The 17,403-nt window shown below is 46.3% G+C and overlaps 1 protein-coding gene across 8 annotated transcripts in view; it reads left to right on the plus strand.

The window, feature by feature from the left end:
* Positions 1-17,403, plus strand: part of LOC102459338 (sulfotransferase 1 family member D1-like) — a 37,666-nt gene that overhangs the window by 18,846 nt on the left and 1,417 nt on the right. For 3 of the 8 annotated variants that reach the window (XM_075929303.2, XM_075929300.2, XM_075929308.2), the window contains 6 exons: positions 9,441-9,603; positions 12,137-12,283; positions 13,668-13,765; positions 15,358-15,484; positions 16,120-16,214; positions 16,600-16,780. In XM_075929303.2, coding sequence (XP_075785418.2) covers positions 9,441-9,603; positions 12,137-12,283; positions 13,668-13,765; positions 15,358-15,484; positions 16,120-16,214; positions 16,600-16,780 — 811 coding nt within the window. Of the gene's footprint in view, positions 1-5,315; positions 6,828-9,440; positions 9,604-12,136; positions 12,284-13,667; positions 13,766-15,357; positions 15,485-16,119; positions 16,215-16,599; positions 16,781-17,403 lie in introns of those variants that run through there. The other 5 variants (XM_075929309.2, XM_075929304.2, XM_075929301.2 and 2 more) reach the window with 5 other exon arrangements.

Below are 17,403 nucleotides of genomic sequence, written 5' to 3' on the forward strand. Positions count from 1 at the left end.
TGTGATGAGAACAGCTAATTTGAGAACTGATAAGGTAACTTCTTGTTTCTGTTCTCACCCTGATCTTAACGAACTGTCTCTGCCCTCTGTTTGTTTTAACTCCCTGTCTCCTTGTTGTTTGGTACTTGCCTTCTGGGCTGATAAGAAAGCTGTTGATGCATTATGAATTGCTTAAGGCCATGAAGTATACGCATTAACACTAGCAGCTTCTAACTAATTAAGGGGGGCTGAGATGCTTGGGCAAATGTTTTATGATGTGAGGGAACTGTCTATATAATCTTACTTGTTACTGAAATTGTGGCTGGTTCACTTGGGAGATGGGCTGCTCTCTATTGTAGTGCGCACTATTCAATAAAGAGCTTGTGATTGGATCTTGCTGGTGTTGCCTGTCTCTTTGCGGTCAAACAATGAACGGAGGCCGTCCGGGTTTGAGTCCCCGACAGTTTGCTTTGGATTTGGGGCAGTTTGTTGTAAGGGGCCCTTATTTCCTCATGGCTGGAGGGAGCAAGATGAGTGGGTGTTTTAAGAGGGGTAAAAATGGGTTGCTTAGGCAGGGGGTGGAATCTCCGTCCCTAGAGGTTTTTTAAGTCCCAGCTTGACAAAGCCCTGGCTGGGTTGATTGAGTTGGGGTTGATCCTGCTTTGGGCAGGGGGCTGGACTCGATGACTCCTGAGATTTCTGCCAGTCCTGGGATTCTGTGATTCTAGGGCCTTGTTTCTTAAACTGTGTTCTGCTGGACACTGGTGTTTTGTGGAGAACTCACAGGTGTGCTGTGGCTATTTGAAGGAAAAAAACGGCTGCGAGAGCTGCTGAGATGCAGCAAGTGGCGCGAGGATGCGAGCGAGTGATGACGCGGCAGAAATGAGGCGGGGCTGCCCGCGTTCCTCACGTGCTTCTGCGCCTGGCTTGTAACCGCCTGGGAAAGCTCTGCACCTCGGTCGCACCCCTTGCCAGAGGGGAGCAGCGTAGCAGGGCCGGCTCTGATTGGCTGTCTCTGCTGTTGCTCTGGGGATCCTGCCTGCTAGGGGAGAGAACGGCCTTAAAACTGCCACCCCAGCCAGGTCTTTGCATCACTGTCTTTAGCCCGCGCTTGTTACCCAGGACAGCTGACGGTGGCCACCACCTTCCACCCTCTTGCACAGCCAAGCCCCTTCCCTTCAGTATTCTGTGTCAAAAACAGAGCCAGGGGCTAGAGCTATTGAAAGACAAAACATTAAGCAGTAAGGGACCCACTGTGAATTGGAGGGCAGGGTCTCAGTGCCCCTAATGTTGGTGTGGCTGCTATGGCTGCTGTCAATCAGCTGCTTGACATTAACCCATGCTTGATAAGGTACTGAATTTCTAATGTCCAACAATAATGAGTAAACAGAGTAAAGTACATTTCCCTATCAAAAAGACAGAAGTCTAGAAAAATCCTTGGTGTTCATCAAAAAAATTGTATGGTGTTCCCCGGTCTTAAATTTAAGAAACACTGTTCTTAAACACTGGTCAGGGTAAAAGAGGGAGCAACTTTCTACATCTCTTACTATCTCCTGATTCCACTTTTACAGGAAGGAAATTCCTGGGGCCAGTGTTTTACCCTGTGAGCCAAGCTCAACTAATTGTCGAGTTGCCTATGGAAGGCCCATGTGCATATGGAGGTCCGGCCACTTGCATCTCCCGTTGGCTGCGGATTGCCATTCCCAGCTAATGGGATCTGTGGGAGGTGGTGATCCATGGCCGGTGGGAACTGCAGGTGGCCATGCCTGTAGACGCGGAGGTAAATAAAGTGGTGGCAACCCATCAGCGGCTAATTCTAGTGAACTGCATCTGGCTTGTGGGCTCCTTACTGCCCACCCCTCATCTAGGCACCGAGGACACCAGAAAGCTGACTTAGGATTCTGTCTAAACAGCACTGGGACCACAATGCCACAGTGCTATGCTAGGGCCTTTGGGACTATCCTTGGGAAAGACGACACCAGAAACAGAACCTCAGAAGTGGAGCAGAAGCCCAGCAGGGGAGCATACGCTAGCCGTTTCATTTTTTTTCTTCCCACCAGGGATGTCGGGAGACTGGAAGAATTTCTTCACCGTGGCTCAGAATGAGATATTTGATGCGCATTATGAAGAGCAGATGAAAGGCTCAACGTTCAGATGCCAAATGTAGACAAGTAGAAAAAGCTTCCCTATGTTTCATCAGAGACATGCCAGCTGTCTACATACTAAGTGATCTAGAGTGCCTGGCCTTAAGTGAGGCTATTCATATAACAGGCATCATGGACACTTGGTGGACTCAGGATAATCAAGGGACTGTGGTAATAGCAGGGTATAAAACATGTAGGAATGGTGGGAGACTGGCACTATATGTGAAAGAAAGCGCAGTCAAGTAAAGTAAAAATCTATAACGAATCAAATCCCCACGGAATCTCTATGGATAGACATTTCATGCTCAAATAATGAGAGCCTAGCAGTAGGAATATGCTACCGCCCACCTGACCAGGAAGGTGATGGTGACTCTGAAATGCTCAAGGAGATTAGAGAGGCTATGAAGACAGAACACGCAATAATAGTAGAGGGGGTTCAACTGTCCTCATACTGACTGGGTACACGTCACCTGCGAAGAAGAGGTTGCAGAGGTAAAATTTCTTGACATATTAAATGACTGCTTCTTGGTGCAGCTCACTCAATGCACTTTTACTGTGCAGACGCTCTTTCGGAAGTGTTTTTGGAAGATCTCTTCCGGAAAAGCTTATTCTGAAAGAAGCCTGAAGTCTGGACATAGTCCCAGGCAGCTTTGGCATTCTGATTCCAAGCTGATCTCACATCGGCTGCGTCTACACGGGCATGATTTTGCGGAAATACTTTTAACGGAAAAGTTTTTCTGTTAAAAGTATTCCCACAAAAGAGCGTCTAGATTGGCACGGATGCTTTTGTGCAAAAAGTGCTTTTGCGTAAAAGCGTCCGTGCCCAGTATAGATGCGCTTTTGTGCAAGAAAGCTCCGATGGCCATTTTAGCCATCGGGCTTTCTTGCACAAAAAATTAAGGTGCCTGTCTACACTGGCCCTCTTGAGCAAGTATTCTTGCACAAGAGGTATTTGCGCAAGAAGCACTGAATTTTTACATTAGAACGTCAGTGTTCTTGCACAAATTCAAGCAGCCAGTGTAGACAGTCTAGATCTTGCCAGTGTAGACGCACCCTGTAAGTTCCCCAGCTTTGCAGCACAAAGGGGTTTTTAACTTTGGATCAGAGCGTAGTGTTTATAGCAACATGGGTTTCTTCTCAGTGAAATGGGAAGTTCCGATGAGCTGAGAAATGGGAATGAAAGCCAGTCAATAGCAGCCTTTGGAAGAAGGACTCTGACTGCATCATAAAATTCACCACAGTGAGGCAGAAATGAGTATTTTGAATTAAGAAACTTATGAGCCAGTGATCTCTGTGTGTCAGCTGGCAGGGAGGACAGAGAAATGCATGGGGATTTTTTTTTTTTTTTTTTTTTACAGGGATTCCTGGGTCGGGTGTGCGGAATAGTTCACCATAGGGGGCATGTAAGCTCTTAACCAATGGACTAGAGGCTCTTGGTAAACATCACAGCAAAATGTGTGTACAGCTCATATTTAAGAGGTTAGGTATCTATACAGAATATATGTTAGTAAGGTCTTAAAATGAAGGCAGTTCACAGGGAGGTAACTCAGCTCAGACATGTTCCTTTTAGGCATGAGATAGTAGATGCCTATTTCCCTGCATGGTCATATGCGTGCTATGATTTGTATGCCTGACAATGTTGGATCTATTTTCATACGGAACCTCGGGCAGAAGAAATTATCATGAAAACCACCAAAGAGGAATTTCACAGGCTGCGAGGAACAGTACGGGGTGTCTGGTTTGTGCCTAAAGACAGAGGGGCTATGTCTAGACTGGCATGAGTTTCTGGAAATGCTTTTAACGGAAAAGTTTTTCCGTTAAAAGCATTTCCGCAAAAGAGCATCTAGATTGGCACGGACGCTTATCCGCAAAAACACTTTTTGTGGAAAAGCGTCCATGGCCAATCTAGACGCGCTTTTCCGCAAAAAAAGCCCCGATTGCCATTTTCGCGATTGGGGCTTTTTTGCAGAAAACAAATCAGAGCTGTCTACACTGGCCCTTTTGCGCAAAAGGACTTTTGCTTGAATGGGAGTGGCATAGTATTTCCGCAAGAAGCACTGATTTCTTACAGTAGGAAGTCAGTGCTTTTGTGGAAATTCAAGTGGCCAGTATAGACAGATGGCAAGTTTTTCCAGAAAAGCAGCTGCTTTTTCCGGGAAAAACTGGCCAGTCTAGACACACCCAGGATGTTTAGGGCTTTACTGGGGAACCAAAGGACATGCAGAGAACTCCTGGTCAAGGAAGCAAGATAACAATGCCTTTGTCTTATGGAAGGAGGGTCACAGCCAGCCTGGCTGTGAAATGCTGTGAAGCAATTAAGTCTAGAATGTGCGTTATGATTGTGTTTTATTCATAACATTTGGTTTCCAATATTTCTGCCTGCTCTCACTTGCATCTCTGAGCTGTGTTAAATAAACTTTTACTTCATTTGACTATAAACATGTGTCAGTGCTGGGTGGGGAGCTGAGACGAAACTGATAAGCAGGGCCACTAGCCAAGGAATTCAGGGGAAAGGGCAAAACTTTGCTGGCAGAGGCTGCTGTTAGGGCTGCTCCCTGTTTTCGGCGTAGGCCCAGTCACACGGGGACGGCTGAGAATAGCAAACGTAGGTGCCCACGTGTGCAAAGGGCCTCTTGCCCAAGAAACGCTCACACAGCGTGTTCCAGGAGCACTCACCTTTGAGAAGCAGGACGTTCTTGTGGATAAGGCAGTGGGCTGAAACTCAGGAGATCTGGCTTCATGTCCCAGCTCTGCCACAGCCAGCCTTGTGACCATGGGCGAGTGCTAGCAACAATACCTAGTTCTTACTGAGTGCTTCCTAGCACCAGATTTCAAAGCACTTGACAAAGGAGCTCAGCATTTTAAATCTCTATTGGACAGGTAAGGGAAACTGAGGCACAGAGCAGTGACGTGATGTGCCCAAGCTCAGCCCATCACTCGGTGTCTCAGTTCCTCCTCCATTCTCCAGCTCTTGTCTGGTTTGACGGGGGAGGAGGGAGAGGGGGAAGCATGAGGCCCAGGGGCCAGATGTGGCCCCCGACTTGCCTGGATCCGGCCCCTGAGGCTCCCAGCATTAGGGAGCCTGCATTGGGGCTCCCACAACGCCACTGCCCCATCGCAGGGCTGGAGCGCACACAATCTACTAGGCTGCCTCCCACCGCAGGATTTGGTGTGGGAGGGGTATGTGGGGAGTGTCTCTTCTCCTCTGTCCGGGGCCATGTCAGTGAGGGCTGGTTTTTGTTTTTTGCTTCTCTCCTGTGTGTGGCTCCTGACTGATTTTTCTGTGGGTCAGTGGCTCCCAACACAAAAAAGCTTCCCCATTCCTGGCTTAGATGTCAGCTCTCATGACTAGAGCCAGCCTCTGCTCTATGTTCGTACAGTGCCTAAAACCATGGGGCTCATAGGCAGAACTGCAATCCTAATCAATACATCTGTAAAAAGCAAAGTCTTCTCATGAATCCCTTCTGAACAGAAAAAGCCAGCTCCAGCCGAATGAACAATTCACGACCAAGAACTCGCCCTGCTCTCTTTGCAAATTAACTAAATGAAATGACTAAGGTCCTACTTGATTGTAGGATGTTGATCAAATAATTGCAGCTGTGTTGCAGACCAGCCATGGAAAATTACAGAAAAGTAATGACCTTATGATCTGCGATAAAGAAGTCCCTAATTACTTTTCTGTGATTTTTCTATTGTCTGGCACTCAGGGCTGAGAGCAGGAAGGTGGGGCTGAGTGCCTAATCTTGCAGGGAATCGGCAATATCACAAGTTGAGTAGGACTTTGGCCACCACACATTATAAAAGAGCCAATTGCTAAAGGGGAGACAATGGGAACAGCCAGTCTGCAGCTGTCATCCTGATTTCCCAACGCAGCCTAAGGCAGGGCTTGTGTGGTCTCCAAACAGCCATACGCTCAGTTAACTCCTCCCCTGCCTAATACGTACAGTGAGACCAGTGTAAAAAGTGTCCCTGCTGAGAGCTGCATGTGGAGTTGTGTCCCTAGCTCCCTGAAAAAATGGACACGGTCCCAGGCCATATGGATTTATCTTGACAGCCCTTGTCCCGGGAGAGAGCCTGGAGCTTCCGCAGCCATGGGGGGAAATCTCGTAGCACTGACAGGGAGTTGGGAGGCAGGGGGACAAACACCAGAGGGAATTTGGGACCTCCCCCAGGGATCTATGTGACTCTTGTGAGATCCAAAGGTGTGGGAGAGGGTAACTCTGTGGGCAGTTTGGTTATAATCTCCATGAGGATTTTTCAACACTCGTTCTCCTGTTGTGGCCATTCACACCCGAGGGGATCATCTATGTAACTGCAAGGCCAACTTTGCGATGTGAAAGCAAAAACAGAGAGAAAACGGTTCGGATTCTTGTGGCCCCATAAGCTCGCGTGTAAGTGAACGACAGCCGGGCTTTGCCTGACATGGTTTATTACAAATATGAGCGTAGGATGGGCACATGACCATGGGTGATGCAAGAAGTTCCTGGGCAAACAGGGCTCAAATAGGAGTTATTAAAATCTTGCAGCAGCAGAGATCTTTCCAGAGCTATTAACGTCAGTCTCTGGAGTTTGCTAGCCTCCCATGACCTCCTACCGCAAACTAAACAGCGGCGTTATAATGGAAACTTGAAACTCACCTGACTGCTGAAGCACGTCAAGCCACTGTTGTGCATTACGGGGCTGAACACCATACAAGACACACAGGTGCAGTACTTTTAATGCTCTTTGTGGTCTGTGTTATGGTTTTCCCTACACAGGGTGCTGCACTAAGGATCTCTGGGTCTTTTGTACAGTTCTCAGAGAGGTTTCCAAAATCAGTGATTGGACTGCATGGAGGAAGCTCTGGGAGAAATTCTCTAGCCTGCGTTATGCAGATAATCAGATTAGATGATAGAAAATAATGGTTCCCGCTGGCTTTAAAAACCTCTGATGCAGGACGTAGCTTTTTATTTTCAAAAGCGAGGTTGCCAATGTTTTTATAAAAATCTGTGTTTGCTTATTTGCAGTCCTGGCTGCCTCTCTAAATGGAAGATGATAGTCTGATAATGTATCCACTTTCCCCATCACTTTTAAACTGTTTTTTTCCTATTGTCATCTCTGAAGCGTGGGCATAAGAGAACCACCTATCCCCTTAATATGTGCTTTGTTTTGGGTGGTTATTAACTGGCTAGAGTGAAAGTTCCTACACGGCACATCTACTCATGGTGTTTTGCTTTCATGTAACCTAATCAACTTACAACACTAATGAAAAATTTTAATGTACATGCAGCTAAATTGGTTTGAGTAATTTTTAAAGCCGTTTAACTGACTCTCAATATTTTACTGAATTTAGAGAACCAGTAAAAATGTGGTTTAAAACAGTTTAAATGTGTCTACATTAGGGGTCTCACTGATTTAAAACTGATTCACGTATGCTGGTGAAGGTGGCTAGTATGGATACACCTCATATTCGGTGAAAGGTCGGCTTCAGAGCTACAGAGGCTAGAACATTCTCATGTTAGTGTGCTTAGAGATTGGAGCTTACTACTTTGAGCGAGAACTAATCTCATGCTTGCAAAACACTGCCCAGATTTAATGATCCCTCGTAAAATGGTTATCCCAGAACGAGGCAAGCTGGATTCCCCTGGCAACAACACTTTTAAAAGTGACATGAAACTTCCTCGAAAAAAAGTGGTCTCCACATAAATGTCTATTCGTATTCACAAATCATCTTTCTGTCTTTGTCATGGCTGTCTCGTCCAATGCAGCTTGAGTAAAACCATTGTCACACAGTGCCACGCAATCTGCATCCACTTCATGGCACACATCTCTGAAACAGGGGTTTGATTTGTGCATTAGTTTTCATCTAGGAAAAAGAGTGCAAGTACAGCTGTCATAACTTAGCATATACACAAGCTGCTACTAGCTGAAGCTCTAATCTTAAAAATAATTTTGTCTGTCATGAGTCATGACATTTTGTCAGGATTTTGAGTATCCGAACCACTTGTCTATTTACCAGTCAGACTCATGCACCCCACAACATTACCCATGGGATCTGCGTGCCTGACGGTCTTCAATGTATTTGTATTTTATGTAGGAATAATTGGCCTGTGTCATTGCTTTCAATTCATAAAACAACATTTGCCCTGACAATTTAGAAACAATCAAGCTGTGTTTTTAACAAGTGCAGCCATCCACGTCTGGGCTCTATGTAGAAACTTAGGCAATTTTACAGGATCTTAACAGAAGCAATTCATTTTCAAGTAACAATTTAGGTACGTATTGCTAAGGGATCACAATCTGACCCTCTCACTCATGTGGAGTAGATGGCAGAATCTGGGCTTTCAGAAATGAAAATGCTAGGTAGCATTATTTGTTGTTTTCCTCTTGGGACACGCATGAATTCCCGTGAATGTTCTGGCTAGAATGAAAATGTTGGTTCACATTATAGTCATTTGCTGTAGTGCTGTGAGTGCTGGTCTTCCTGCCTCCTCCACAATGCTTGCAATCCGTTCACAATTCTATCGCTTCCTTTCCTCCCCTGCTCACATCTTGTCCCTTCTGCTGCTGAATTAGGCTAGAACGCTTCTGACATTCATGATCTGATGGATCTTCAGTAGTGTATGGTAGAGCCCAGTTGACTGGATGCCAATTTAAAACAGTTGGGCTATGTCTAATCTCGCGGCTTCTTGCGCAAGTACGGCCGTTCTTGCGCAAGAATCTGCAGAGCATCCACACTGCCCGCCCGCTCTTGCGCAAGGAAATTTACAGTACGGCGTGGGAAGAGAGGGCTCCTTGCGCAAGAGCAATGCTCATTTTTATCAGGCATAAGCCCTCTTGCACAGGCGCTCTTGCGCAAGAGGGCAGTGTGGACGCTCGGCAGGGATTTCTTGCGCAAGAAAGCCCTATGGCTAAAATGGCCGTTGGAGCTTTCTTGCGCAAGAGAGCATCCACACTGCCATGGGAGTTCTTGTGCAAAAGCACCGCTCGCACATGGCAGCGTGGAACTCTTGCGCAAGATGTTTTTGCGCAAGAAGCCGCCAGTGTGGACATAGCCTTGGAGATCAGGTTCAGTCAATATGTAACGAGTGCTGCACTTTTCCAGCTGATAGGTCAGATTGACTCAAGTCTAATTTACCATGTCACCCGCTAGTGGATGCAATCAGCATTGCTAAGGAACCCTAAAACTGTGACTCAAGCAGAAATGTTACTTGGGTTATCACCAGCAACTTCTTATAAACAAGTCTCCCAAACTCCAGTGTGGAAAATAAATGCAAAGTGGACTGGAGGGTCCCCAGTCACTCTGTCATGGATGTAAACTACTTTCTCTTCCTGAAGCTCAGCCTTTCCAGGATGGATCAAAACGAAAGTGTTTTAAGGAGGAAATTAGAAACACTCCATGGTATTCCCCTGTTCTGGAGTATTGTAGAAGAATGGGCCCAGGTGGAATCATTCCAGGCCAGGCCAGATGACCTTCTCATTGCCACCTACCCGAAATCAGGTGAGAGCTGCTGGCCTGTTAAGAGATTCTTCTCTTGCCGCTAGAGCTGTGCTGTACTGTGACGTAGTGGGGGTACTTGCTGGGCTGTGGTGACCCCTGCTGTCTGGAGCAAGACCCAGCAGGGAAAACCTCACTATGCAAAGGTAGTGCCAAACTTGTTGAACCAGTGGCCAGACACCCCCATGGAGAGGAACAAAGGAAGGTGGAGGCTGCCCTGACTGGGGGGCAGGGCTGGAAGGGAATTTAGTTAGTTACTGTCTGAGAGCATGGAGGAGAGCCTAGGGGAAGGGGCTGGAGTTTAGGGGCCCAGTCTCCCCCATCTCAAGGGGGGCTGAGGCATCCTAGCCCAGCTCTGTGACCAGATTCCATCTGTGCTGTGCTGTATCCTGGAGAGGCAATAAACTTCCTCTATTCCACCGGCTGGTGCAGTCTGTTTGTGCCATTTCAGGGTGCAGGAGACGGGGAACCCCCAACGCGCCATCACATGTACATGGGTTTTTCTTAAAGGGAAGAGACTGAGAAGCCTTTCAGGCCAAACTGTAATGGGATTCCAGTGAGAGCTAGGCAAGTTCATAGAGGAGAGCTCCTCAATGGTGACCAGTCAAGAAGGCGCAGGATGCCCCTGGGTGTCTGTAGCCTCTGATTGCCAGAAGCTGGGAGTAGACAACAGAGAATGGATCACTCAATGATCATTGCCTCTGAAGCACCTGGACACTGTCGGCAGACAGGACACTGGGGTAGATGAACCTTTGGTCTGACCCCGTGTGGCCGTTCTTGTGTTCTTAGCACTGTCGTAGTCTGTAGGCAGAAAACGGGTTAGAGCTAACTCCTGTGGCGAGTCTGTGGAGCAAGGGGCTAGGTGCTGAGGTGCTAACCCCACCTCTTTCACCTGAGGCCCCGCCCCTTCTAGGAGTGCGGGGGAAGTTACCTGGTGAATTGCCAGGAGGAGCGGCCCTGAAGCCGGAGAGGAAAGAACTGAGTTACAAGGCTATTTTCTGTGGCTTTGCCTGCCTGCGCTATGTGAGACAGGAGAGGGGCCATGGCAGGGAGCGTCTGGCACCTGGGAAGAAGGCCCGGCCCTGTAGCACAGCCGTGCCTAGAAACTGAATGAGGCCACGAATCCCTTTGTCCTAGCAGGGATGAGATCAAACCGTTTCGAAAGACTCCTTCCATGTTACGCTCTTAACAGCTGTTACCCAGACTCTCCCTGCTGAGTGCGGGGACTGACGATGGAGTGAGCTCTCACTCAGGGTATGTGTAGACTACATGGCTCCGTCGACGGAGCCATGTAGATTTGTTGTTTTGGCAAAGGCAAATGAAGCTGCGATTTATATGATCGCGGCTTCATTTACATTTACATGGCTGCCGCGCTGAGCTGACAAACAGCTGATCAGCTGTTTGTCGGCTCAGCGCGCTAGTCTAGACGCTCCCCTGCCGACATCAAAGCCCCTTTGTCGGCAGCCCCGGTAAACCTCATCCCACGAGGAATAACGGGGCTGCCGACAAAGGGTTTTGATGTCAGCAGGGGAGCGTCCAGACTAGCGCGCTGAGCGGACAAACAGCTGATCAGCTGTTTGTCGGCTCAGGGCGGCAGCCATGTAAATGTAAATGAAGCCGCGATCATTTAAATCGCGGCTTCATTTGCCTTTGCCTATGTGTCTAATCTAAATGCCTCTGACGACAGAGGCATGTAGTCTAGACACAGCCTCAGTGTTCAGGATGGCAAATTACCAGCTTGATTCTGAGCAGCAAGAGCAGGAAGTGAGGTCTCCTTTCACAGGACGGTCGCGTGGTCAGTGTCTTCCCTGCATGGCTCAGAGCTGAAAGATGGTAGGGGTCTATCAATGCACACCTCCATTCTTAGGAGCTGCGTCTAGACTGGCATGATTTTCCGCAAATGCTTTTAACGGAAAAGTTTTTCCGTTAAAAGCGTTTGCGGAAAAGAGCATCTAGATTGGCACGATCGCTTTTGCACAAAACAGTCCTGAGCTGTCTACACTGGCCCTCTTGCACAAATGCTTTTGTGCAAGAGGGCTCTTTCCCGAACGGGAGCATCATAGTATTTGCGGAAGAACACTGACAATCTTACATTAGATCGTCAGTGTTCTTGTGCTAATTCAAAGCGGCCGGTGTAGACAGCTGGCAAGTTTTTCCGCAAAAGCGTCTGCTTTTGTGAAAAAAATTGCCAGTCCAGATGCAGCCAGGTTGTTTCTCTCACACAGGCCTAGAGCAGAATCTCCACTGGGACTTCAGGCAGTAGCAGAAACACTGTGATCTTGCACCAGGTTTGGTGAGATTGGACTGCCACAGTGATAGGCCCTTTGAGTCATTTTGCTGCCGACATCACCTATTCAAGCGCAGACCCAGAAAGCTCGGGAGCACTGTTGCTATAGGCTAGAAGGAATAGTCATTGGGTTAAACCGGATTAACACCATTGACTTCTATTCACACCTGCTGAGGACCTGACCTCATGCTCCAGACCTGTCTGCTGCCCACTAGAAGAATATTTCACTAGTTTGCTTTATATTTCCAGGCACAACCTGGGTCAGTGAAATTGTGGACATGATCTATAACAACGGTGATGCAGAGAAGTGTAAGCGGGATGCGATTTACGTTCGGGTCCCTTTCATGGAGCTGATCGTCCCCGGAATTACAAATGGTAAAACTTTGTACACTGTAGGTAGGCTCTAGGAGAGATTGGAGGTGCGGCTTTGACAACCCTCCCTTTAGGAATTGTGTTTCCCAAAACTGAATATGAGGATATTTACTCACCTGTTAGGCTGTTGGGAGGGTTGGTTAACTGGCCCCAAATTCTGTTCTTGAATAAATACAAGCAAATCTCACTGACTTTGTTGGGAGATATGTCTATAGTCTGGGGATAGAATTTAGCCTTTACTGTTTCTAAAGCACGGAATTCTTTGGAATGAAAGACATAAGAGCCCAACCCACAGTGCATGTAAACCAATGGAAAGATTCCCACTGGATCTGGTCATTTATAAATACAAACTGTCAATAGCATTAGGATCGTGCGCATGATGAACTTAAAGATAAACTGAAATGTTTTAAGCGTAAGTTAATACAAAAGTGGATTAAGGGTGGGATTCTCAAAGGCATTTCTAGGAATTAGATGCCGAATTCTCAGTAATGGTTAATGGGGATTGAGTACCTAACTCCCATATTTTTTTTTGAAAAATCCCACCCTAAAACCCTAAAGATGAGATTTCCATTGTTCTCAAAGGGAGCTGTTAGGTGCTGAGCTCTTTAAAATCTGGCCCTAAAAAAGGCACATACCCTGACATTTAAGATGTGATACAGGTTGAACCTCTCTAGTCTGGCACCCTGGGGACCTGATTGGTGACAAACCAGAGAATTTGCTGAACCACAGGAGATCAATATTGTCTCCCAACACTTCCACTGCTTACTGGACTCTTAGGATATTTCAGGGTAAATTAGAGCTAAATAATAGCCCAGAACACTGAGAGCCAGAACTGGGGGCTATAAACAAACTTTCTGGGACCATGGGAAACTTGGCCACACCATGATAAGAAGACATCTGGCTAACCAAAATCATGCAGGACTATGGATGTTGTTGGTCCAGAGAGGTTTAATTTGTACTATGTTTATAAAGCGCTATATTCACTTTTTATTAAAAGACACGGGTAATGAGGAAGAATATTTCTCACAGGGCTTCACATAAGTACATTTCACTAAAATCAGAAATGGTAGCGAAGGACAAGGCTGATGAGATGATCCACTCGGACTCTCTGAAAACGACCCCATTGGAAACTGCCAGATGTGCAGACAGCACTAGCGAGGGAGATTTCACCAACACCGTTTTCAGACCCAATGTTGGTTCTTCAGTTACTTAAATCTACTTTTATCCTTATCCACATTTATCTGGACTTCATCCAGCAGAGAGATACAGAATGGCAAGCAGCTCAGGGTTATTACAGGCTGTGGGTCCGATTCCCCTATTCATAACAGTGGCCCTTTGAGTGTAAATAGTTTACGATCAAAGCTGAAATAATCCTGTTTTTTCCTTTCATCCCCTTTGTATTTTTCAGGAGTAGCACACCTGGCTGACATGCCCTCTCCCCGGTTAGTAAAGACCCATCTTCCTGTTCAACTTCTTCCTGCCTCCTTCTGGGAAAACAATTGCAAGGTTATGATCATTTCTTTGTATCTCCGTAGTGGCAGCTCCAACCAACACAGACATCCCATCGTACTCCGCTCTGTGAATACACATAGCAAGAGAAAATTCCTGCCCCACAGAGTTTTCAATAGGCGAAGGAAGCACTGCTACCCTCATTTTGCCAATGGGAGACTGAGGCATGGAGAGATTAAGTGACTTGCCCAAAATCACATTGCGAATCTGTGAGAGAGTCATCCGCAGAACCAGGTCTCAAGTCGTGAGCAGCCTTTGCTCTGAGATTTTCCACTGAAATTTAATACTGGAGTTTCCACAGGATTCTAGTGCAGCTGTGTGTTTAATTGTTGGGGTTTAATATTTTAAACACACAGAAAGATTCTCAGTGACTAGATCGGACTGCCACTGTAAATACTGATAGTCACACAATGCATCTCTCAAGCAGCTGTGAAAGTAACTTAATGTCTTATGGGTACTACGCTATTGCCACCTGGGTCTCTACCAGTTCTTTCAGTAGCTCCCTGATAGATTCTGCTGCAGCTCAGCCAGCTCTTTCAACAGCAGTGTGCCAAAGCACACCCTCTTCATCTCTACTCTTGAGCCTAGTTTGACATGAGGTATCATCCATGAATTTCTACAAGCCATTCACTTTGCCAACATATTTGATACAATCAGCAGAGCTGGAGAAGAAGATTGCAGGCCCAGATTATAGTAGGAACACTGCATGTCTACACTGCAACCAAAGGTCAGACTGGCTTTCATCTCGCTAGCCTGGCTAAGAATAGCAGCGAAGCCATGGTGGTGCAGACTAACTACATACGGAAGATCCCTGGCATGCCTGTACAGGCCGTGTGGAAGCCCATGTCAAGTGTGTTCACTGTTATTTTTAGCTGTGTTAGCTAGTTAAAGCTAGAACGGGAACATCTTCCATGGGGTATGATCACACCTCCAGCTGCAGTGTAGACATACCCTGAGGGTGGAATCTTGGTCCTATTGTATTGACTACAGTGGGCCTAGGATTCCTAGGTTCTTTTCTAGACCACTGCGAAGAAAATTCTGATTGTTGGACTCAGTCTCTCTCTCTTTCTCTCTCTCTCTCTCTCCTCACAACACTTAAAGAACAAGGATAGCCATTAAGCCTACTGGGTACTATGCCCAATTCTGCCACTCCTGCTCATTGTACGTCTCTTTACCTCAGTTTCCCCATCTGCAAAACTGGCCAAATACTACATTACGCAGGGCTGTAAAGTGCTGTGATCTCTCTGGTGAAAGTTTCTATAGAGCTGAAAAACAGCAGTACTGCCTATTCTGCCACTAGCCTGCCAGTTGCTCGTTCAGTCGAACCAGTCGGAACTTTTTAAAAGTTTAGTTGCAAAACTGATGGGAAAATAGAGTGTGTTCATAAATCTCTCTGCCTGCCTCTTTTCAGCCCCTGACAGAACTCACTGAAATTTGCAGAATTCAAAATATGTCAGACTCTAATGAAGAGGGAGGAAGGGCGAAATTTGAAAATATTTGTGCAAATTTGTTTTCTTCTTTTTCAGTCAGTTTGGTTACTCTAACGCAGATTTGATGGCCCATGGTAAACATCCTGCTCTTCTTCACAGATGATCTACATAGCCCGAAATGCCAAGGATGTGGTTGTCTCTTATTACTATTTCTATCAAATGGCAAAGATGCATCCAGAACCTGGCACCTGGGATGAGTTCCTGGAGAAGTTTGTGGCAGGGGAAGGTAAAACTTAAAGCTACATTCTCCCTACAACACTGAGTTCCCCAGACCAGGGCACTGTGAAACCAAGGACGATGGAGCAGACTATCAGCTTCTCCAAAGATATTTATTTATACCACCTGGGGATCTTTTCTCATGAGTGTGTCGAAATTTTAGTTAGACAGAAGCCTTTATGGGACAAGATAAAAGAATATCAACACATCTTCCCTCAACCTCCACTTCTCAGTTTCTGGTCCAGAGCCAAGAAACCAGATCCACCTAGAACATCTCTGAGATGCTCAGGCAGTCAACTTTAGACATTGCCTAGGCAAACTATCTGTTCCTATGTCTGCGGGGCCAGAGGGACAATGATTTGTTTCAAAAGGAGTGTCTCAAGACATCCAGACTTCTTCACTTTCCCATCAACCCATTATCCTGACATGATTGTTGTTTGACAGTTAGCAGAGGGGTAGCCGTGTTAGTTTGTTTCTGCAAAAACAATGAAGATGCATCTGATGAAGTGGATCTTTGCCCATGAAAGCTTATGCCCAAATTAACCTGTATGGGGTATCCACTGTTTCACCAGCCGTCTTTGATGATTTGACATATGAAATGTGATTGTTTCTCTTCTCTCTTGTGCTCCCGTATGTTTGATTTAGTTGCGTTTGGATCTTGGTACGATCACGTGAAAGGCTGGTGGGAGAAGAGAAAGGACAAGCCCATTCTGTACTTGTTCTACGAGGACATGAAAGAGGTGAGGGAGGGAAACAATATAAACTGATGTAATGCTTCAGCCCCAAATTCGTTATTTGTTTGCATGACGTTGAAGAAGGTAGCATCTGTTCCTAACAGCAGTACTTAATCGGAGAGCTAGAGAGTCAGGCAGAGGGCTCAGACGTCACGGGTAATATGCTCAACTTCTGAAAAGAAGTATACACACAGACACACACACACACACACAGACACACATGCACAAACAAAGATATTTGGGAGATTAGGGATCTCCCTTTAAAGGGGGAATGCCAAACCCCTCCATCTTCACTTTCCATAGTCCCCTGCACTGGCTGAAAAGTGACACTGTACTGGTGTCGTTTGTTATTTTCCACATCTTTCTGTATAGCATCTGTCTTTCTTTCTAGGATCCTAAACGTGAAATACAAAAGGTGTTACAGTTTCTCGGCAAGGACCTGGAGGAAGAGGTGGTGAATAAAATCCTCCATCACACCTCATTCCAGGAGATGCAGAAGAACCCCGCTGCCAATTATAAGATGGTATCAAATGCTCATATGGATCACAGTGTGTCTCCCTTCATGAGAAAAGGTGGGAGCCCCTCCCAACAATTATAGCAGCGTTTACACAAAAGGAGGAAGGGCTGGTAATGCGGAAGTAGGGTCAATACCAGCTATAATCTGAGGAAAAGCCAAGCATTAATTCCACTTACACAGGTGAAGAAAATCTCAGGATCCAAGTTTTATTCTTTACCAGCCAAACTTGTCTAAAGACAGAGCTGTCTAGGAAAAACTTTGCTCAAAGAGAGATGGAACTAATGGAGAATTGGGGTGAAAAATGCCCAACGTTTTACTCAGCCCTAGTGAGATCTCTGAAAGAAGTAGGAGACAGAAAAAGGCAGAAGGGAGAAAGTCAATTATAGTTTGAATAGTTCCTTTGTTTTCATGGATTTATAGGCCAGAAGGGATCACTAGATAGTGATCATGTTGTGTGAACCCCTGCATAATGCAGGCTACAGAATTTCACCCAGGCTACGTCTACACTGCAGGCTTTTTGTAAAAGAACAGCTGTTCTTGTGCAAAAACTTGCAGAGCATCTACACTGCACACGTATTCTTGCACAAGTAAATTTACAGTAAAGCATCCGAAGAGAGGGCTTCTTGGGCAAGAGCTATTCCTCTCCCCAAGAGAAATAAGCCCTCTTGCCCAAGAAGG

The sequence above is a fragment of the Pelodiscus sinensis genome, chromosome 4, assembly GCF_052426305.1.
Source record: "Pelodiscus sinensis isolate ZL-2025 chromosome 4, ASM5242630v1, whole genome shotgun sequence".
NCBI classification, from domain to species: Eukaryota; Metazoa; Chordata; order Testudines; family Trionychidae; genus Pelodiscus; species Pelodiscus sinensis.